General features: G+C 45.8%; 1 protein-coding gene across 1 annotated transcript in view; it reads right to left on the reverse strand.

The window, feature by feature from the left end:
- Positions 1-23,850, reverse strand: part of LOC146809061 (B-cell receptor CD22-like) — a 656,591-nt gene that overhangs the window by 48,418 nt on the left and 584,323 nt on the right. Inside the window, exon 6 of the mRNA XM_085615863.1 lies at positions 987-1,095. Coding sequence (XP_085471989.1) covers positions 987-1,095 — 109 coding nt within the window. The remainder of the gene's footprint in view (positions 1-986; positions 1,096-23,850) is intronic.

A 23,850-nucleotide genomic window follows, 5' to 3' on the forward strand; every position in this document is an offset into this window, starting at 1 on the left:
CAGGACCGACGCCCGCTCCTATTTCATTCTAATATGTTTAGAATCGGGTAGCGGGAGGATGGGGTAAGACTCAGATTATAAGTGATCTAAGCCTCTATAGGACCACCCTCGACACATGCAACTTTCTTATTATTGTCAGCGATTTCAACACGACATATGAACCGATGGACTTGGGATGTGGTTCCCCTGTTAGTGAGGAAAATGATGCATGCGGAATACCCACATTTAATACTAACCCAGTTAAACGCTGTAGAAGTGCTGCTTTTCAGCTCACATCATTAACCCTATGATGTGGCTGACCAGCGCTGAAGAAAAGGACAGTAAAACAACATATCTTGTAGATACAGCGAATTCCTGCCCTTTTCTTTTGACACTTGGCAGCGGAGCTGCACTGCCCTGCGCCAAAATACCGTAATTGAGGCATAGAGTCTGTACACGGTCAAAACTGACCCAATTTGCAAACATGGGCCACTTTTTAGCTATTTAATTCACTCATTTGGATTACTTTTATTTTGGTGCCCAGGCATATTTTCTGTCCCAGTCCGACCCTAGTTTGTGCTATATAAAACTGAAAAAAAAAAGCTAGCACTAATGGGGAAATGGTAAATCTCTGCTTTTTAGCTGTGTGTAACTGTTGACCGCGTTTAAAAAAAAATATACTTTAAAATGATTCTAACTTCATAGATTCATTGATGATTTGTTTAGTTACATGTGGTGCAATAGATAACAAAAATTCATGCATTCATTTATAAAATTGCAGTTCTTACACTGAAAGGTCTTTTGCCAAATCATTTTAGAATGGTTAATGTTTCAAGTTGAACATATTGTGTACACTGCTGCCTCTCATGGGTAAACATTTACAAACTGATTTACTTTTCTGGTGGGTAAGTGCTCGGTTGTGAAGCAAAGGAAACCTCTCTTTCTGGTGTGCATGGGGGTGCTATTTCAGAGGTATACACAGGATAAAAATGTGCATGAGGACGCACTTGATATATCGCCACGCACGCACAGCCACTGCAATGGATACTGCCACCACCGCTGCCAGGGAAATGCAAGTCCATAGGCCAGTGTGAGATCGCTTCCTGTGAAATCCATCTAGAACAGAGCACGAGAAAAACAGGGTCAAAGCAGTGAGGAACTATATATAGATATGACTGCAAAAATGTAAATACCTATGTTAAAGAATATTATGGTTGAGATATAAAATTAAGGATCATGACATTGACCACCACAAATATACACTTGCTTACTTGATAGTTAGCCCGTGTTGAGTTATAGTAAGTCGATAACCATGGCGGGACAATTTAGGTGGATGTTCACATCATAGTGTCTCTTAGCGTTTTTTCTTGATAGTATTTTAACTTGCGGTTGACTAACACTAATCAATTAAATGTTGCTTCTGGTTTGTTAATGTCACTGACCATGTCATGAGTGATGTTATATGTGAGGTCATAAGCAGTGCATTGTGGGGGAACGAGTTATAGTTAGCTCAGCTAACTTTAACTGATGAGTTTCTCTGGTTTTGTATGAGTGAAATGTCAGCCTAACTATAACGTCCCTGTAACCTTTGTTGTTTTGTGTGATTTTCAGCCACCATCACATTTGAAACTTATAACTACAAAATGGATTATAAGCAACACACTAAACATATTACTATCTAAATGACTCTATAATAGCATGTATAACTCCCTTAATATCTCTATAACACAGTGTATAGCTCTTTCAGAGGAATCTGTGACTGCATGCATCACTATACCAGTAAGTATCTTATTCACTCTATAAGTATTTGAGTGGATCTCTGAGATGGTGTATCAGTCTGTCAATGGTTCTGTAACAAACTGCATGACTGTCTCAGTGCATTTATGAGTGAGTGCAGCAATGGCTCAATTGGTCTGTGATTGGTTGCATGTGTGTCAGTCAATCTGTGAGTAGGTGCAGGAGTGCCTTTGTGCAACTGTAAGTAAGTATATGACTTTCTGACTGGATCTGTGAGTGGATACACGAGTGTCTAAGTGGGTGTCTGAGTGAGTGAGTGAGTGTGTGCATGAGTTTCTCAGTGGGTCTATGACTGGAGCGTGAGTGTCTGAGTGGTTCTGTGAGTGGGTGCATGGGTCACTGACTGGGACTGGGAGTAGGTGCATGAGTGTCTGAGTGCATCAGTGACTGAGTGCATTAGTCTGTGAGTGGTGCTGTGAGTGGGTGTGTGATTGCCTGTAGGGGTGTGAGTGTGTGAGTGGCTCTGAGAGTGGATGTATGTGTGTCTGAGTGAATCTGTTAGTGGGTGTAAGAGTGTCTCAATGGGTCTGTGAGTGAGAGCATAAGTCTGGTTGGGTCTGTGAGTGGATGCGTGATTCTTTGAGTGGGTGAGTAAGTGGGTGTGTTTATTTCTTAAGTGAGTCAGTGAGTGGGTGTGTGAGTCTCTCAGTGTACGAGTAAATGACTGAGTGCAAACATCTCTCAGAGGGTCTGTTACTGAGTGTGAGTGACTGTATGGGTGTGTAAGTGGGTGTATGAGTATCTGAGTACATCTATGAGTGGGTGTATGAGTATGTCAGTGGGTCTGTGCATGGGTGAGTGACTTTCCAAGTGAGTCTGTAAGTGAGTGCATGGGTATCTGAGTGGGTCTGTGAATGGGTGCATCAGTGCCCAGGTAGGTCTCTGAGAGGGTGTAAAAGTCTGTAAGTAGATAGAGACTGTGCACATAAATCTATGAGTAGGTCTCTAAATAGGCCAGTAAGTCTAAGTGTGGGTCTGTACATGGGTGCGTCACTCTCCGAGTGAGTCTGTAAGTGGGCACATGAGTACCTGAAAGGGTATGTGAGTGGGTGCATGGTATGTCGAGTGGATTTGTGACTAGATGTACAAGTGTGTGAGTAGGTATGCGAATGGGTGTATTACTGAGTGAGTTTGTGAGTGCGTACATATTTGTCACCTATATTCGTGAGGTCGCCGCAATAGTCGTGATGTCTCTGCAATGGTGCATGGGGGCCACGCTAGAGGTCGCGTCGTTGTTGCAAATATCATGCATGATTAAAAAATATAATTATGGGCACATAACTTGTGTCAGTAAAATCCCCATTTCTCAAACATGGGGTCAGAGTATCCCCACCCTGACCCCTTATGTTAGCTTTGACACAAATTTCCAACCCTGGGAACCGTTCCCGATCAATAAAATGGTTGTCGTAACTTTCTGTTCAGGTGGTGTCCAGCCAAACATAGCATTCCTGTTGGCACATGCATTAACGATTTACCACAAAAACATTGCGATTTCCACGTAATATCTATGGCCAGAGATATCACTGTATTGTTTAGTTCTCAAAAGCTACTGAACATTGCACTGCCTGCACCTGACAGCCTGCCACAGGTCCTGGGGAACTTCCGCCCCCAGAAACCAATGCACCAGGAGGTGCCAACGAGTCTTTCACATGCCCGGACGCGCATAGAGAATGTCAGCTGCAGGAGGGGACTGCATGTTCTGGCAACAATTTTAATTCTTCCATCTTCTGTCCTGCAATGACTCCTCCGGCTATGGTACTGTAATCTTTGCTCACTTCATTTGTTGTTACTTTAACGTTTGCACATGTAGTTCTGGATTTATTTTGTGGCGTTATTTTGGGTCATGGGGAAAAGGAAATAACCAAGTTCTGCCCTAGTAAAATCACCTCCAAAATCACGACAGTCCATCATGAACTTTATAACATGGGCAATGGGGGCTAATGAGAAGCAAATATTAAGTGTTGAGGAAACCCTAACTACTTGTACTGAGAGTGGCATTGAACCTCCTAACACACATACATCTTCCTCAGATGTGGACCAGCTGCCGGATTTGCAGCCCACAAGTTCAGATAATGCAGAAAAAAGAGAGTCTGACCAACTCTTTACCCTCACTTCACCAGGCACTTCGAATCCCATCCCCCCATCTAATCGACCAAAAATTTCCAAAATACACCCTGCTAAGGTCCATACGACATCAGGTGAAGGGAAAATGAAGGTTACAAGAAGGGGATCTGTGCTAAAACAGGGCCAAAGCTCTAAGCCCTATAGCGAACTGAGCAAATTGAAGCCCTCTGTCTCACCAGATTCCCTGGACTCCCTGCACTCTTCTTCATTAGCGACTTCAGTGCAAGCACTGATAGACCTTATTACATCCCTATGTGTAGTCTTACAGATCGACTCCAAGCTGTTGAATGTGCTGTGTTGAATTGTGCAGAACGACTAGGTTCAGGGAATCTGTGTTCTGGTAATGGGACAATGGTAGTACGGTAGGTGTTGTCCCTAGAACATTTATATGTTTATGTTTTTCAAACTTGTAAAGCGCACTGTAACCCTACGGGCACCCTGGCGCTAAGATACATGTACACTACCGCCATATGTGCTGCAGAAGCATCAGACAGTATTTAAAATGCTTGTACTCTAGGGAAGAGCCAAGTTTTTATTTTCTTATGAAACAGCAACAGGTCCTGCACCTGTCTCAGTTCAATAGGAAGACCATTCCATAACCGTGCCACTGCAATACTGAAGGCTCTTCCCCCCGATTTTACTCTTTTGATCCTCGATATTTTTACTAGGTTGGCTGAAGAAGAACGGAGACTACGGGTAGGGGCTTACCAACCAAATTTGCTCTGCAGTGGTTTAGGCCCAAGCCCGTGCAGCGCCTTGAAAACAATACAGAGTGACTTGAATTGTATCCTCTGTAATACAGGGAGCCAGTGCAGCTCCGCCAAGGCCTGAGATGCTGATGACCGTCGTGGTCTCAATAAAGCAAGCTTTGCTGCCGCGATCTGAACAATGGAGTCTCCCAATCAGCTACCTAGGAGACTCCTGTAGCAAAGCGTTGCAGTAATCCAGGCAGCTCAGAATAACACTCCTTAGCACTAGAGCTCTTGCCTGGATTGGTAACATTGGAAGAGTCTTCCGAAGTACTCTGATGAGGGAAAAACTACTCCCCACAATCTTGTTTACATGAATCTCAAGATTCAGCTTATCATTAAAGCTGACCCCTAGGTTTCGGACCGTCTCGGCGGGTGCCAAAGGTACTGTGGGGATAGGCCAAAAGCCAATTGGAAGCACGGAAGGCACTTTACCTGCCGCACAGTGTAAAATCTCCGTTTTATCGCTATTAACTTGCAAAGAGTTATTTCTCAGCCAATGTACCATTTCTTGCATACAGGCATGAACATTTCCTAAAGAGACAGCATGATCCCCTTCCAGTGATAGAATAAGCTAAGTGTCGTCAGCATAATTCACAAGACTAACATGATGCGCCTTGATAATAGCTATTAGCGGACTCATATAAGCGTTGAATAATGTTGGGCTGATCGCAGACCCTTGGGGTACTCCATGCCCAATGTCAACAAAATCTGATTGATAGGAAGGGGAGCCACTGCCTGCCGTTGGTTAGCCAAATATGATTGAAACCATCTCAGGGCCACATCCACCACCCCCCTTTCCTCCAACCTTGATAGAAGGACTGCATGGTTAACCGTATCGAAAGCGGCAGACAGGTCCAGTAAGATCAGTATAGTTGATTGTCCCCTGTCTGCACGCATTCGAAGGTCATCCAAAAAGGTTACCAAGGCAGTCTCTGTGCCATGTGCTGGGCGGAAACCAAATTGCGCATCCTCCAGCTTGTTATTAGCCTCCAGAAACTGTGAGAGTACCCTGCTCACCAGGCGCTCTATGATCTTCACTGGATACGGTAAGAGAGAAATGGGCCTTTAACTCTTAGGGCATGTACGATCAAGGGTTGGTTTCTTCAAGACTGGTGTTATTATCGCTTGTTTCCAGCAGAATGGTACCGATCAACTACTTAAGGAATGACCACCCAACTGACGGAGTAATGGGAAGAGTTCGGGTCCAAGCTCTTTCCAAATTTCAGGAGGAAGGGGGTCCAAAGGCGAGCCTGAGGAGACACCTAAGGCTACTGTATTAAAATCCTCCTCTGACGGTAACTCAAAATTGTCTAGGAGGACCACCTGATCTGATGGCTTAGTCCCATCAACCCCACTCCATTGATTGTTTGACAATGACCTGCCATCCACTTCACCGGCGTCAGCCAAGTCGTCCACTTTCATCCCTTCAATGATCTTACTTATCTTCTCCTCAAAGAAGATTGCTAAACTGTCACATAGCTCCTGTGTGGGAAGGATCTAGTTTTTTGTGTAGTCTGGACTGGCAATCTCTTTCACAATTCTAAAAATGCTCTTGGTGCTATTTTCAGAGTAACATCTGCAAAATATTCTGCTTTTGCAATAGCGGTTTCTTTTTTGTAGCCAGCTATTTTCTCCTTCCATATAGCTTTTTCATTTTCACCGTGCTCCTTCTTCCATTGCCGCTCTGCTTGTTAACATCCCTTTTTTAAGTTCCTCAATCCTTTATTATACCAAGGGGCTGACGGTTTCCCCAGTTTCCTGACATTTTTTAAAGGGACAATCTGTTCAAGCTTTCCATTTATAAGTCCACAGAATGCTGCATAGTTCTCATCCACTTGGTTCCTAGGATCAAAAATCCCATTTATATAGAAAACAGGAGACATTTTTGCCCTCTTCAGAAGTATATTCCAGTCCCTGCCTAGAAAACTCCTTCCCACCTTGGAGGTGGAGGCATTCATCCTAGCAGACTAGCCCACCGGTAGGATATTTTCCACTCCAATATAGTCTTTTTCAGCAAAATCTAATATATGCCCTCCCTTGTGAGTAGGTTCTGTGACCCATTGTGACAAATTCAAATTCTCACAAGAATGTATAAGGTTTTTATAACCTGACTCCAGATTCCCATTGGTCCACAAGTTAAAATCTCCTAGGATTAGCAGTCTCGCATGGGTGAGTGCCATATTGCTGAAGACATCGGCCAGATCCTGCTTATGTTGCAGACTAACTGCCCCGGAGGCCTGTAACAAACCATACCGGTCAGCACATGACCTGTATGATCTTTTAAAGAAAATCCCAGTAGGTCAATACCTGTATAAACTCCCCAGTACAACAACCTGTAATAAGTAATTGTGAGGTGCCCCTTCAACCACTCCAACTCCCTCACCAAGTGGTATCAACAGTGCCCCAGACACAACACGCTACTGTTGCAGACACAGCAATGGCTCACAATAGGGGAATATCACCAGTTTTCAAGTATAATTCTCATGCGGGGAGAAAAGCCTTAACACACCCCTGCTCTGTTATGGATCGACTGGACCTTTCTTCTGACGTTATCCCATATGTGGTCATTTTGGCAAATGTTCCGCAGATAGAGTCTCCACACCATGAATCATGGGACTCACTGAGAAATAAATCTGAAGATGGCTAGACGGGTTAGGTGGGTCGGAAGGGGTACTAAAGTGTTCCAGGGTGACTATGTGGTGCTCTTTCAAATCCCCTGGACTGGTAAATGATATACTGGATCGGGCAAAATTAATTCCCCCAACACAAAACCAAATTATAGTTCTTCCGCTTCGTTTCTTCTATAAGCCCCCTAGTCAACTGTTTAGCCAGCCAAATGTGTTCACACAACAAATCTCCCAAACCCAATGTACACTGTAACAACCACCCATAAACTCAAACTATTTAAATTCCGTTCTGTATTCCATCGTAAGCTAATAGGTTTGACAGCCTCTTCAGCCTTACTGGGGTAGATTGACTAAGGGACGAACCATTGGTGGGAACCATACTGCACTCCTGTCATTAATATACAGCTAGAGACGGGTTCTAAAGTCCAAACGACCGCGGAACAATCCCTGTTAAGTAAGGGGATAATTGTGGACTTTATGTCTCCAGATATAAATGACATCACATTTGTATGCTGGAAAGTAGCGGGTCTGCGTAGTAAGATTAATTTTCCAGATTGGCTTGAATTTACAGCTAATTTTACTATTGTTTGTGTATAAGAAACTTGGGTTGTTGAACCATGTACCTTAATGGGTATAAAACTTTTAATTCACCTGCTACTCCATCAAGGCACGGCAGACCCAAAGGTGGTCTTTGCATCTATGTGTCAAATAAGGTACCCTCCTCTACCTATAATTTTCACTCATCTAGCACTTTTTACCAAATCGTTATTATTGAATTTCCTTTTATCCTCTGAGCTGATCTTAGTTCATCTTTACAATAATGCCTGTGACTCCCACATACTAGGCGTATTAACCTTGCTTGATACCGATTTGGAATCTATTTTTTCAAAGGGGAATAGGAATAAAATTCCAATTTGGGTGGGGGACTTTAACATCCAATTTTGTAAACTGCCCTCTACCATAATTTGTGGCATGACCTCACCATCAAATGAAGACGTCACTCATTTCTTACACACAGACTATGGGAAGAAACTCAATGAGTTAATTTTTAAAAATGATTTAGGCATCAGTAATGAATGTGGGGACAGCCCAACTGAGGTATCGTGCAGCTTTGATGGCACTGTGGGTAAAAGCGTTATAGATTTTCTGCTTTTTCCCAATCGTTATTCGGCACTAGTGACTAATTTTACATTACACGACTGTGCAATGAGTGACCATTATCTCCTGAGTCTAGTGCTAAACCCCGGTCTAGTGCTAAACCCCAGCCGTGGAGAACTTAGAACTCTCTTGAACGAAGGGCTACACTTTGCACTGGTCTATGATTGACCCAACTAAGTTCTTGGAGCAACTAATCCAGCAGCAAAAGAGTGCTTTTGATCTTTGCCTGAACATGGAGTCTTCTAGCCAAACTACCAGAGCTATTAAAATGAGGTTAACATCCAAGCAAAAGACAGGAACGGTAAAGAGGAAAGGTTGGTTTGACCATGCATCTAGTGAGGCCCACAAAAAACACTTGTAAGAGCTCTGTAAAACAATCCTAGGACCAATGAGGAGAGGTTCAGCATTGGAGAAGGGCATATAGGCTTACCTTAAAAAAACGTAAAAAAGCCCTAAAAGAGGAGACCCGGGAGAAACTGCATGAGGCCAACCATAGTAAGGATACCCCCGCATTTTGGCGTGTTATTAACTTACCTTTGTTTAGTGAGGGTAATGAGCCAAAAATAGAGGTTGCAGTGACTGAAGAGGACTGGGTTGCACTTTTCTTCAGCTTATATTCGGCTACTACAGATTGTGTTATTGATCATCCTGTTTCAGCTTTTACTGTAGATCCTTCGATATTCCTTCCCGCCGCTGACTGGTCTGCTCTAAACTTTTCCTTTGAAAAGGTTTCCCCCGCAATAAGTTCAAGCAAGGGACATAAAGCTCTCGGGCCTGATGCGGTTCAGTATGACCTATTTAAAGCTAATATTGATCTTTGGGGCCCACTTCTCACCCATGTTTTAGATCTTACCAGAGTGTCGGGTTCCTTACGTCATGGGCAGAGTCTCAGATCGTACCTATATTTAAGAAAGGTAATTGCAAATTACCATCGCACTACAGACCAATCTCCCTACTAGAGTAGAAAGTGGTTGGCCGTATTCTCTTAGCTAGACTACAAAGCTGGGCAGATTGTAACAATAAGATCTCTGACTTACGATATGGATTTCGTCAGGGTATCAGGACCATGGAGCAAGCCATCAATTTGAAGTTGTTGCTGGGCAAATATGCGTATATTAAAAGTGTCAACTTGTATATCTTTTTTTGATTTATCATCATCTTTTGATTGTGTATCCCATGACAAGTTTTGGTTCATAATGAGTTCGATTGGTATTGATTGTACTATTAATAATTTTTAAAGACACAAACTTAAACAGTTATGCTAGGGTACGTTTTGGTATAAAAGGTGAGTGTACACGCCCCTTTAGTATTGAAAAAGGGGTCCGCCAAGGGTGCGTACTTGCCACTTTTTTATTTAACTTGTATATTAATAATTTGGGTAACACATTTGGAAGTACGTGCACGGAAGTGGCACAAGTTAAGCACCAGCCAAAACCTGTTCTGCTTTACTTGGATGACTTGGTACTTATGGCACGCACCCCTCTGGCATTGCAGCGTCTCCTCAACAGTTTTGTCCTTTTTATGGAAAACCTGGGGTTTCGAATTAACATAAGTAAGACATTTGTTATGAAAGTAGGCCATAATGCAACAAAGTGTTGAAATGTTTATATAGGAAAAGATACTTTACCATTTACCCCGACCTTCTCCTATTTGGGAATTCTATTTGACTGAAGGAAACTGGAAAAGTGCCATTAATTCGAGAAGGTTGCAATTTGTTAGATCTATTATGACTGGGGGAGTATTCAGCTGAAAGAAATGTTAACTATATGTTATGCAAAATGCAGAACTATTGCAATGTACGGTTCTGGAATATGGGGACACGCAAATGCTGAATCACTTCAGGTGGTGGAATAAGCATTTAAAAAAAAAAAATTCTTTTAGCACTGCCTTTAAGTTGCTCAAACTTTGTATGTCACTCCGAACTGGAAGCTAATTATTTAATATATTTGATCAAGATTCAGCCAGTCCTGGACCTCAGATTTTAGGGACTTGAACTGTGCCATAGTAAAGGACTGTTGTGACGCAGAGTTTGTTTTAAAAATCCTCTGGCTAGGGTATATTAAGAAATTTATGTCAGATATTGGACGTCCTGAATATTATGATCAACCTGAATCTTTGACAAACATCTTGAGGAAAGTATTAAAGACAGAGTCTTGAAACCTATTGCAGGATCTCAGATTGTGCATGGAACTCGCCAAACCTACTGCTCAACATAACCAACTGGTTTTGACCACCTCTACAATGCAACCATACCTTTTTCATGTTCTTAATGCCCAGCACTGATTTGTTTTAACGCGTTTCAGGCTAAATATATTCCACCGCCTGATAAGTTTTCCAAGTGTTAACAACTGGTCAAATGATCTACAGCTCTGTCCTTGTGATAATGTGTTTAATCAATCAACTATACATATAGGTGTAGATTCCAATCCTGGACAAACCGGGTACAAACTGTCAGTCGGAGCGTTTTCTCCGTCCGACTCGTACCCGGGAAAAAAACCCTACAAACTTGCAAGTACGATTCGTACGGAAACACCATTTCCGTACGAGTCGGAAAAACCACCGACCGACAGAAAAATACATACGAATGAGATCCGGACGTGACGTCCGGACGGAGTTAGGGATGTTTTTACATACCAGCAAGTACGATTCGTACCCACAGCAGTCCGGACGGCAATATTTTTACAACACCCAAAAAGTGCCGGGAAAGCGAAGTACGCCGCGAAGCCTGCGGATTAGGGGTCCCGGTACGTGCCGTACCCCCCCCCCCCAGCCCCCGTAGGTATGCGCCGAACTCCCCCCAGCCCCCGTAGGTACGCGGCGAACCCCCCGTGTATGTACGGAGCATACCCCCACCCCCTGTGTATGTACGGAGCGTACCCCCACCCCCGTGTATGTAGGGAGCGTACCCCCACCCCCGTGTATGTACGGAGCGTACCCCCACCCCCCCATGTATGTACGGAGCGTACCCCCACCCCCCGTGTATGTACGGAGCGTACCCCCACCCCCGTGTATGTAGGGAGCGTACCCCCACCCCCCGTGTATGTACGGAGCATACCCCCACCCGTGTATGTACGGTGCGGACCGGGGTCCGCACCGTACATACACGGGTATGTAAGGCAACTTATAGTTAGGAAATTTGTATTCTTTGTTGTTAATACAAAACCAACTTGAACAACATAAAGATCCTAAAATTAGTTAAAATGTATATTTATCATTTGTGCCCCTGTTGAAACTTACTATAACTCATGTACCTCCATACATAATATTGTCATCTTGCAAGACACACTACATTAGCTATTACCTGCGCCTTCCCATGATACAGCCACATTGAATAACACATCAGTAAACAGGAGAGTAGTGCAGACAAACCTGTGGTGATGGTGAATTTGGAGGGGAATTCGATACTTGTGCAATAAGAGCCACTTGCCAGTAATTAGAGTTTGCATTTGTAGGTCTTTATTTGAGTTTAATTTATTGTTAATTTATCATGAAATATAAAAATCATGTGTTGAACCAGATATTATCTAATTAATTGTGATGAGAAAATAATCTATGTAAATAGAATATTATAGCCTGACTTTCAAGTTTGCAGTGGAGAAAAAGTAAAATTAATGACTCAACATGTGCGTGCTATGTGACCATGTATATAATGAAAAGAAAATTTACTATAACTCGTGCACTTCGGTACATAATATTGTCAACTTGCTGGCCACACTACATTAGCTATAACTCGAGCCTTCCCCATTGTTAGAAATTGGGTTCTCTAGTTGGCAAAGGTAAGTACCTTTGTCCAAATAGGGACCCTTCTTCCTAGTCAGGATAAGGGAGTTACACTCCTAAAATAACCCCTGCTCACCCCCTTAGTAGCTTGGCACACGCAGTCAGACTTATCTTAGAGTCAGTGTGTAAAGCATTTGCACATAACCAACAGTAATACAGTGTAAGCGCTACAAAAGGACACCACACCAGCTTAGAAAAATATCCAATATTTTTATATACTTAAGACAAGACCAACAACGAAAAAAATCCACAATATAGTATACAGAAATCTTAAGTTATCAAAATAATCTTGAAAAACAGTTCCTTGATGTTGATAGCTCCGTCCGGGTCTATCATGGCATTGTGAACAAACAAATCCAAACAGTTCTTGCTGACCTCTGCGTTGCGAGCCAGCTACGGTGTTGGGAAGATCTGCAAAACAGTACCTTTAAAAATGCAGGGCGTCAACAAACTCTCATTGAGGTAGCCAAAAGCCCGGCATTTGCAGACGTCGGTTCTGGAGGTCGGTGCTGGAGTCCTCGGGCCCTTGAAGTCACATGCATTGCAGATCGAACTCATCGCAGTTGAAGTCAGGAGCGCTGTAGTCGACAGGCGTCGGGTGCTGCAGTGCGAAGTGCAGCGGTGCGGCATGCGGTGCCCTCAGGTTGCATTGTGAGCAGCAGCTCGGTGATGGCGTCACATGGTGTCATTGGTGAGACCAGGGTTGCGGTGCGAAGTGAATGCGGTGCTCGTCGCGGTGCTGGCAGGTCATGGTGCAAGAAGCATCGTCGTCATTGCTGAAGAGATGTCATCGTCTGACAAACTGGTGAAACTCCGAAACCGGTCCTAGGATGTTTGTTTCCAGTCCAGGGAGGACCTGGCTTGCAAGTTCGGACTGGACAGTTCCCATGAGGCACAGGGTCAAGACTGATTTGCATATGGCTTGGTTCAAACTGGAATGGCATGGTGAGCAAAAAAACTATGGATTTAGTCCCAGATCCCTGTACTGGGGTGAATGTATGACATTGTTCTGCATTCTGCCCATCAACTGTTGTTTTTGCATTTGTCACCCCGAGTGGGACGGGTATGCCCAGACGTGGGTTCCTTGCTCTCCTTGCCACTGGAATCAAGCTATCATGGCTGAAGAGGGGTGAAACCCCGAAACTGGTCCTAGGATACTTGTTTCCAGTCCAGGGAGGACCTGGCTTGGCAGTTCGGGCAGGACTGTTCCCATGAGGCACAGGGTCAAGACTCATTTGCATATGGCTGGGTTCAAACTGTAATGGCATTGTGAGCAAAACACGATGGATTTAGGCCCAGATCTCTGTACTGAGGTGAATGTAGGACATTGTTCTGCATTCTGTCCATCAACTGTTGTTTTTGCATTTGTCACCCCGAGTGGGACGGGTATGCCCAGACGTAGGTCCCGTGCTCTCCATGCCACTGTAATCAAGCTAGCCTGGCAGAAGAGGGGTGAAACCCCAAAACTGGTGCTAGGATGCTTGTTTCCAGTCCAGGGAGGACTAGGCTTGGCCGTTCGGGCTGGACAGTTCCCATGAGGCACAGGGTCAAGACTAATTTCCATATGGCTGGGTTTAAACTGGAGTGGCAAAGTGAGCAGAAACACAATGCATTTATGCCCAGATCTCTGTACTGGGGTGAATGTATGACATTGTTCTGCATTATGTGCATCAACTGTTGTTTTTTCATTTGTCACCCCGAGTGGGACGGGTATGCCCAGACGAGGGTCCCGTGCTGTCCATGCCACTGGAATCAAGCTATCCTGGCTCAAGAGGGGTGAAACCCCAAAACCGGTCCTAGGATGCTTGTTTCCAGTCCAGGGAGGACCTGGCTTGGCAGTTCGGGCTGGACTGTTCCCATGAGGCACAGGGTCAAGAATGAATTGGACCAGGCTGGGATCAAACTGAAATGGCATGGTGAGCAAAAAAACGATGGATTTAGTCTCAGATCTCTGTACTGGGGTGAATGTATGACATTGTTCTGCATTTTGTCCATCAATTGGTGTTTTTGTATTTGTCACCCTGAGTGGGATGGGTATGCCCAGACCTGAGTCCCGTGCTCTATATGCCACTGGAATCAAGCTATCCTGGCTGAAGAGGGGTGAAACCCCGAAACTAGTTCTAGGATGCTTGTTTTCAGTCCAGGGAGGACCTGGCTTGGCAGTTCGGGCTGGACTGTTCACATGAGGCACAGGGTCAAGACAGATTTGCAAATGGCTTGGTACAAACTGGAATGGCATGGTGATCAAAAAAATAATGGACTTAGGACCAGATCTCTGAACAGGGGTGAATGTATGACATTGTTCTGCATTCTGTCCAACAACTGTTGTTTTTGCATTTGTCACCCCGAGTGGGATGGGTATGCCCAGACGTAGGTCCCGTGCTCTCCATGCCACTGTAATCAAGCTAGCCTGGCTGAAGAGGGGTGAAACCCTGAAACTGGTGCTAGGATGCTTGTTTCCAGTCCAGGGAGGACCTGGCTTGGCAGTTCGGGCTGAACAGTTCCCATGAAGCACAGGGTCAAGACTAATTTCCATATGGCTGGGTTCAAATAGGAGTGGCATAGTGAGCAGAAAAATAATGCATTTACGCCCAGATCTCTGCACTGGGGTGAATGTATGACATTGTTCTGCATTCTGTCCATCAACTGTTGTTTTTTCATTTGTCACCCCCAAGTGGTACGGGTATGCCCAGACATGGGTCCCGTGCTGTTCATGCCACTGGAATCAAGCTATCCTGGCTCAAGAGGGGTGAAACCCCCAAACCAGGTCCTAGGATGCTGGTTTCCAGTCCAGGAAAGACCTGGCTTGGCAGTTCGGGCTGGACTGTTCCCATGAGGCACAGGGTCAAGACTGAATTGCACATGGCTGGGTTCAAACTGGAATGGCATGGTGATCAAAAAAACGATGGATTTAGTCCCAGATCTCTGTACTGGGGTGAATGTATGACATTGTTCTGCATTCTGTCCATCAACTGTTGTTTTTGCATTTGAACTGGAGTCAATGGCACCAGCGTCAGTAGGCCAAGGCTGTGGTGGGGAATGAGGGTGGTGCATCATGTAACTTTACGAGCAGTGCCCTCAAACCACGGTTCAAGCAGCGGCGTCAATTTAGGCGTAGAGCGGCATTGTCAAGGATACCAAGGCGGCGTCGTGAACCAAGGCGATGCAGAGTGTGGTGCCCACAGGTCGCTGTGCGAGCAGCGGTTTGGTTGCGGCATCAGCAGACATCGTCGGTGAGACCAGGGTTGAGGTGTGGCATTGCGGCGGTGCCCTCTTTGGTGCCTTTGGGACACGGAGTCGGCAGCGGCGTCGTAGATGGCGTCAGGTTGCTTTCTCTTCTGTTGCAGCGCAAAACACACAGTTCCCAGTGCTGAGGGCAGAAGAGCTTGAAGTCTTTGCTGTTCCTGAGACTTCTTAAACAGGGGGCAGGCTCTACCTCAAGCCCTTGGAAAAACTCACAAAAGTAGACTGCATAAAAGTTCAGTCCGGTCCTTTCACTGCCCAAGACAGAAGCAGCCACTGCAGGCCAACACAGCAAAGCACTCAGCAAAGTGGTATCAGCTTCTCCAGCTCTTCGTCTTGTCAGTGTTCTTGGTCCAAAAGAGTTCTAAATTTCAGGGGTTTGGGCCCCAGTATTTATACCACAAAGTCCTTTGTCCTCTCAAGCAGAGAGTGTCTGTGCCCAGCCAGAACCAGTTCTGCCCTCTTTGGTGTGACTTCCTGGCAGGAGGTGGAGACGGCATTCTCAGAGGCAGACCAGGCCCATTCAGGTGAAAGGAAATCTCCTACCCCTACTCTAAATGCAACCCAGGACTATTCAGCCCTTTCCTGACCTACCTAGACTATCTGAAGACTCTGCTGCTCCCCAGCCCCTGTCATCCAAAACCCAGATAGTCAATCCACAAACCCAGCAGAGGCCTGCTGGATGGCTGAGCAAGAAAATACCTACTTTCTAAAAGTGGTATTTTCAAACACATAATGTAAAAATCACCTTCACTAAAAGATGCATCTTAAGATTCTGAGTTCAGGAATACTAAACTTTATTTTCCTACCTAATTCCCAGACAAAAAAAATGCTTTCCCTAAATATTCAGACTTTGGTGAAGTGCCTCATTTCTTCCTATAGCTTAAAAATCTGTAATAGGCTTTATCTCATGGAGAACACTGCCAAAGTGTGGGCTAACCAATATGACTGTCTTTCTATTTTGTAAGGGCTTTCATTAACCAATAATATTGTGTTTTGCCATCACTATGTACCGTGGTATACTGCGAAAGTAGTAATACAATACCTTACCCCTGACCTTATGCAACTCAATTGGCTGTCTATTGAAGCTAGGATACGTTTTCAGATATCTGAAACAAAGTGGACAAACTCACTCAAAAAGGAATTTGACTCACTGTTATGATGAACAGTGCCAGGGAACCATTAGATTATTAAAAGACCCCTCACACACCAACCGGGTTGGTGTCATGCTTCATCATTGGGGTCCCAACTGGGTGGCCGAATGCCGCCCGGTTCTGCTACAATGCCTGATTAAAGCAGAGCTGGTGTGGTGAATTAATGTGATGTTGTGTTGTGAAAACTTTAAAATTATCTCTGAGAATCCTTGCCTTATGTGTTTAATATTGGCAGCCCGGGATACAGTTAAAAACAAATGGCGCAACTACTGGAGTGGATTATGCTCATAGTTGTCTTGAATGCAGTCTACATGTGTCAGCCCTAGGAAAAATGTGAGAGGGATTCATCAGGACCTAATGAAAAAAGTGCACGCTACGGTGTGTTGTGGTGCTAGGTGGTGTCAGTATACTTACGGACCCACTTGTAAAAAAACACTCTAGTAAGGTGTTAGGCAGCTAATCAGGGATCTGGGAGGGGTACCGTCTAATGGCAAACTTTCGTCAAGACGTGTAGCCCGCCATCAACCTGCTGCGGTCTCCAGTGATCCTGGCTATACGTTTTAAGATAGCCTACCTAACGCATAAAGCCTTACATTACAACACTCCAGATTATTTGGCGAACAAGCTTGTACTTTCTGGCTCTTGTTGGAATTTAAGAAGTACATCCACTCTACTTTTGAAACCTCCCAAATTCAAAAATAAAAGAGCCTTCAATCGTGCCTTCTCCGGTCTTGCTCCTAGAATTGGAATGCTCTTCCTCCCGAGATCAGAGCCAATACTTCCACTGCATCTTACAAGAAACATGCCAAATGCATATTCCTGAATGAACATTAACAGCATCAACCTGTACTCCGTCTCAAGCACCCCCTGTTTACAGATTTGATACTTATTTTCTATGGTGTTGAGATTTATTTCATGCTTGTCTGTTAAATTGTTATTTCGCTGGAGGGCCTGTCTGAAAACTGTACCAGCTGGGCCGACTACCCGGCCCCAGACCTTGATTGTTTACTCCCTTTTGTTTGACAGTGTTGACTTATCTACGTCATGTGTTCCACTGTACTGGTTTTATTCATGCTTTCGCCACTTTGTACATTGCTCTGATATCCGCAAGGGTCATGTTCACGCTTTATAAAACTTTTCAAATAAATAAATACAGTGGTCCAATATATAGTTTTTGTTCCTTATTACTGAAAAATTTAGATTTAGGCTGTAGCTTTTTCCTCATGCAATTTCCCATTGGGATTTTAGACACGACTTCAGCGCAAACTGCTGAACTGAATCACACCAAATTTGGCAGAAAATTAAAACAGTAGTTTTAGAGTTATTAAAGTAAAAAGAAATGTAGGTATCTAGGGATGAAAATCCTCTGCTGAATCAACATATTTCATGGTGAGATCGTATTGGCTGCTTCCAATTGAACCTGGAAGTGTTGGCAGCCACCTTGGGACTCAGACTCAGTCAAGTGACTAGAAAAAGAGTAAAAATAAAAACGGAGGCAGGCAGGGTAGCAATGCCCTGAACCCCCTAGGACTGGTGGTAGAGTTGCAAAGGGACCCCGCACAGGGACAAAAACTTTGGGTCATATTATCAAGTCCTGGCGATAACTATCGCCAGCGCCAGTTATCGGGAGTTTTTTTATCGCCTTCTTTCCCTGATAATTATCGCCTTGTTATCGACGTATTATCAACACGTTGGTAACAGGCTATAGTGTAAGGGAACGGCGTAGAAAACTCCCGCTAACTTCTTAGCGATGGCGATAGGTATTTAGGTGATACCTAGCGATCGCCGCTTTAGCGGCTGGAAAAGTGCCGCTAACGCGGCGTTAAAGGGCTTGATAAAATGCCCCTATGTCCATTGTTTCAGGGGAATGGAACCTTTTAATTTCCTGCAGATGATTTTCTGCAGAGATTGTGAGCATCGGTGCCAAAGAGCTGCGGAAACCTAAAAACAAGGCCCGCGCTACAATCAAGAATAATACCCGCACAGAGGAATGTGCTACAATGAAATTACAATTTATGTGCTCGAGTCGCCCTACCACGGGAGATTAGGCCTAAACAGCATACTGAATGGTGGCTTTATGCATTCTGAGTGAGGTACTGAGAAAACATCAGTAATCAAAGAATTTGTTGCCAGTTTACAAACAGGCATAAGTGATATGTAAACATAGAACAAGCATTGGCATAGCCAATAGGTCTCGCCTTTGGGACCTTATAAGTGTTTAGTTAGTGACGATTATGTGCTTTGGGATGGGTGAAGCATGGAGGTGAAAGGGGGAGAATAGTGTGCAAATTGAGAGCTTAACAGGATAAGGGTGGGGATGAGATATGGCTTAAGGGCTACAGCTGCCGCTTTTGGAACTGGTTCGGAGTCCCGACGTTGTTTTAACACCCTGTGATCCTGGGCAAGTCACTTAATCTCCCTGTGCCTAATGCAAAGTTAACTTGCCTTTGTATAATATAAGTGTTGATCTTGTAAAACGCTCCAAATCCTTCTGGTTGAGTTCGGGCTATATAAAAACTGAGAGAAAGTAGTAAACATCAGCAGGAAACGGACTGGTAACACAGAATAGTTTGACATACACATGTCACATGCCTTGAAACGCCGGCTTTCTAATTAGGTACCTGTATGTGACTTAATATGAATGGGACAAGAAAGAAAGAAATTAAAGAGAGTAAAGAGGAAAGAGAGAGGCAGGCATGGAGCAAGGGAGGGAAGAAAAGGGGAGAGGACAAAGAATGGTTGAGCGAGGAAGAGAGGAGACAGACTGGGATGAGAAAATAAGAGGGGAAGGTGAGAATAAAAGAGAGTGAGACATAGCAACAATTGATTGGAAAATGAGAAGAGGCCGAAAAGGAAGAAAGAGAGAAGAGTGTGCAGAGAAAAACGGGAGCGAGATAAGAGAAAAGTTTAAAGAGAGGTATAGGAGAAAATAAGAGAAAAGAGATTAAGAGTGAAGGAGGAAGAAACAGAGAGAAGAAGGCATGGAACAAGAGGGGGGATTAGAGAGCGACTACAAAGAATGAGACAGAGCAAAAGACCAGAGAGAGAGTGGGGAATGCCCAGGCTGTAAAACCGATGAACCCTGCATATTTTAATCTAAGCAATTTTCTTCAAGCGTATTATTTTTTTGCACATCACGTTGTCAGTCATATTGTCAGCACACAAAAGCGTCTCTGTTCCCGTTTTAAAAGCTGTTTTTTCACGGATTCCAAGACATCCCTTCCTTGACAATACGGAGAGACCATGGGGCTCATTTATGAGCCCCTGCGTCACTTTTGCGCCGCCGGTGCGTCACTTTTTGTGACGCACCAGTGGCATAAAACATGCGCCATGTTGCGCCATATTTACAAAGTGACGCATCTAGGTAGATGCGTCACTTTGTAAACCCCTGCGCCACATTATACCTGCGCCAGGTATAATGTATGCAAGGGGGGCGTTTTGACGCAAAAAAGGGTCGTAGAAGTGACGCAGTGAAATCTACGAGATTTCACTGCGCCACTTCTAGTGTGCAAATGCGTCAATTTCTTGCGCCTGCCTCACAGCAGGCGTAAGACTGACGCAGGCCCTTTCACATGGGGCTTGCCCCATGTGAAAGGACACATTGCTGGAGTTGCGTCACTTTTGTGACACACTCCAGCGATGCGTCACTTTTGCGCCTACAGATACGTCAGAAATACTGACGTATCTGTGACTCCTTGCGACATGATGCGTCATACTGTAAATATGACGCATCACTGGAGTCGGAGGGAGGGCGCAGTGAAAAGTGGCGCATCACTGTTTTCACGCAGTGATGCGTCACTTTTCATAAATGAGGCCCCATGATTGGGGCGATAGGGGAAGTGGCAGTTTTTGGGAGGCGCATAATTGCACAGTGTTGTTGGCCCAGCTGCCCATTCCTCCGCGGATTTGGCATAGTGGGACGTTGACAAGAATTGGAGCAGTTTTGTCTTGCTCTAACGGTTTGTCCAGAGCAGTGATTCATGTTTATCCCTAAAGGCTGCCCCTCATCAGCATGAACTCTGGGAGAGCGCACACCGACCTCAGACTCCCTGCAGGAGAAGCCTGAATAAGCTCCCGAAAAATGACCGCAAAGGTGCTTTGGCTCCTGCTTTGCGCCGTGGAGATGTGTAGCGCGGAGGCGCGAGGGAGAGGTACGTGACGTGAACTAGGCCAGCACGTGTCCGAATTCCTGCGTGACACTGTACCTAATGCTGTATTATCACTGTGAATATTAATTTTTAAGCTGTTTAGAAATAGGCATTTTAAACATGGCCAGCTAAAATACTGGGGGGCAGATTTACAAGCCCTGTGCGCCACTTTTGTGCCACCGTTGCGTCACTTTTGTGACGCAGCGGCGGCGCAAAGCTAGCGCCATGCTGCGACAGATTTACAACGTGACGCATCTAGGGAGATGCGTCACGTTGTAAAGCCCTGCGCCACATTAAACCTGCGTCAGGTTTAATGTCTGCAGGGTGGGCGTTACGTCGGAAAAAGCCTCGGAAAAGTGACGCAGTGAAATCTACCAGATTTCACGCAGTCACTTTTCCGACGCTGGTGCGTCAAATCCTTACACCTGCTTCAAGCAGGCGTAAGGCGTGACGCACCATGTTAGGGATAGGGCAGGTTGGAACAGTGCTGGAGTAGCGTCGCGCTTGCGACACAACTTCAGCACTGCGCCAACCTTACGCCAGCAGATGCGTCACGCATCTGCTTGTCCTTGCGCCACGATGCACCGCATTGTAAATGCAGCGCATCTGCAGTGGCGCAAGGACAAACTTGCGTGACGCATCTTCCCTGGCGCATCCCTGCTGATTTTCAGGGATGCGCCAGGGTACGTAAATCTGCCCCTGGGTTTTTATGGGGGTTATGTTATAAAAAAGAAAAAAAAGCTGTTCTCCACAAGACAAGAGCGATGTATTCACTTATGTATTTATTTATTTTAAGAATTTTATAAAGCGCGCTAGTTTGTGGTAAAGAACCACTTTATAAACCTGACCTATGGGTTGAGGGTAGAAATTCCTCAGGTACCTTTGTGGAGGAAGCAAACTATATGCGGTAGGTATGACATATAAAGATGGGGTAAGCCATGATGCTTAGTCGGGTAGAGAGTTCAGCTGTAAACCAGTGTGGCAGATTAAACGTTCGCGGAAGGTGATGAAAGTCGGCTGATCAGAATCAAATTGAACAACAATCGGGCTAACCAGATATCTATGGGAAGGAGAGCAGAAACAGGGGATAGAGTGAGGGGGAAGAGAGGTATGCTCGGAGAGTATTTAGGGGAGTCGACAATTTCGGAAGAAAAAGAGGCCCTAATTCCACTAAGAACCTAAAATGCGTAAACAAGCTAACCTGATACATCTCATCAATGCCTTACAAAAAAACAACCTTCTGCATGTACAATAAACAAACAAGACTAGTGAGAAAAAGAATACACAAGAGAAACAAAACGGCAACTATAAAATAAACATTACTTTACCTATGACTTTTTTAAGTAACGAAACTGACCATGCAGGGATTTTTACTAAAACTACAAGTCACAGAATGCAGCGCACTATTGTTTTAATAGCCAGGTAGAGTGTCCACACCTGACGACGGGACACTTGAAATATTAACCTATGAGTTTTGGTGAATTACACTAGCCATACTTTGAATAATTGGACTTGCTGCTTCTGCACTGTTTAACCCAGAGCTTTCCAAACTCTGTGTCGTGACACGGTACTGTGTCGCCTGGTAATGGTGGGTGTGTCGCGGGATTACGCCGGCACTTCGACGTTCATACGCCGGACGTATGTGGACAAAGAAGGAGACCCTTAGGTGAGCGTGTGCGCGTGGCACATGCGCAGTTTCGGGACGATGAGGAAACGGCGGACCGCGAGAACAATCCTGTCCTGTGGCCGCGGCGTAAGAAGGCCTTGACATTCTTGACATTCTCACAAGTACCGGTGATGAAGTGCGCGCCTTTCTGCCTTTCTTATCTGTGTTTCAGATAACACAGCTGGCCACAGCCTCAGCTGAACCGACCAGGGCGGATAATTGCTGCTGGGGTCACTGGCAGCCAGCTGATTGACTAAGCAGAGCTGCCAGGGCCGACTCGTGAAATGCGGGCTGACCGACACAGTCCCCGCAGGGGACCCTCCAAAGAAGGTGGCCCCTTTAGTGCCACAAGATGGCACACTGGGCAGCCTAGTCTTTTGCGTCACTTCCAGCCGTGGGGGGTTCAGGGAGAGGTATATAGTCCTCCCCCGCCCCCCTGGTGGCCTCTTTGTCCCCTCGCCCTGACGCCGACTTGGTCATCCCTCGGGAGCTGCGAAACTCTAATTGCGCGGTGAGTCCACCCCATAGGTACCCCCTTGCCCGGCTCCATAGGGGATGCAACGATGGCCGGGCGGCCCGGCCAAGGTTGCGGGCCGCCTGGGGGGGTTGGGGCAGCTCCAGAGTACGATCGGGCGTCTCCGTCGGGTGGCCCTTGGGCCCGACGGGCTCTGGGGTTTTGTGGAAGGGGGGAGCCAGCTGTTTTCCAGCACTCCCTCTTCCCTACGTCTGTCTGGGGGTCGGAATTGGAGGCACTCCCCCCTCAGTGCACGTGGCGTTGGGCCTAGCCTGCTTAACAGGCTGTGTTCACTGAGGCTGTAGGCTCGGTGTCTCCTGGCAAGGAGGTGGGGCTGGGGTGTCTTGCGGTGGGCGTTAGTGCCGCACGACCCCCCCCTCTCCGAGGCTCCCAGGAGCAGATGGGTCTTAGGGCCTGTCACACGTGGTGTCCTCGGGATCGCTGTGGCGATTGGGGGACTTAGTCCTAGGCAGAGTGCATCGACGGGGGGTGATCCAGGTCCGGTGTCGCAGGGTAACCCCCTGCGTCACCTGCTCCCATTGGGGCCTTTCGCCCCCGTCTCAGGTGACATTGCCCAGGTGGCCTAGGGGTCTGGCCAGCCCCCCACGGCCAGTTCGGATATCGCTGGATTTCCCTTTTCCCCTCACTTCACATGCGCGCGGTGCAGCACCTGCGAACAACCGAGGCTGGCGGCCGCATCCTCACCCCCCCAGGCCTCGGCACGCTTGTCTGGGGCCTCATTGACCAGCGTGATAAGCGGAGGCAGGTATGGTCAGTCTTGTGGGTGTGAGGCGTGCTGTGCAGCCTTGTCTTTGTCCGGCCTTGGGGTCTCGTAAAGCAGACGACGGGTTGGGTCTCCCCTCGGGGATTACTCGGCAAAGGTCACTGGGCAGGTATTAGGCCCGGCA

Source organism: Triturus cristatus, chromosome 7 (assembly GCF_964204655.1).
Source record: "Triturus cristatus chromosome 7, aTriCri1.1, whole genome shotgun sequence".
Taxonomy (NCBI): Eukaryota; Metazoa; Chordata; class Amphibia; order Caudata; family Salamandridae; genus Triturus; species Triturus cristatus.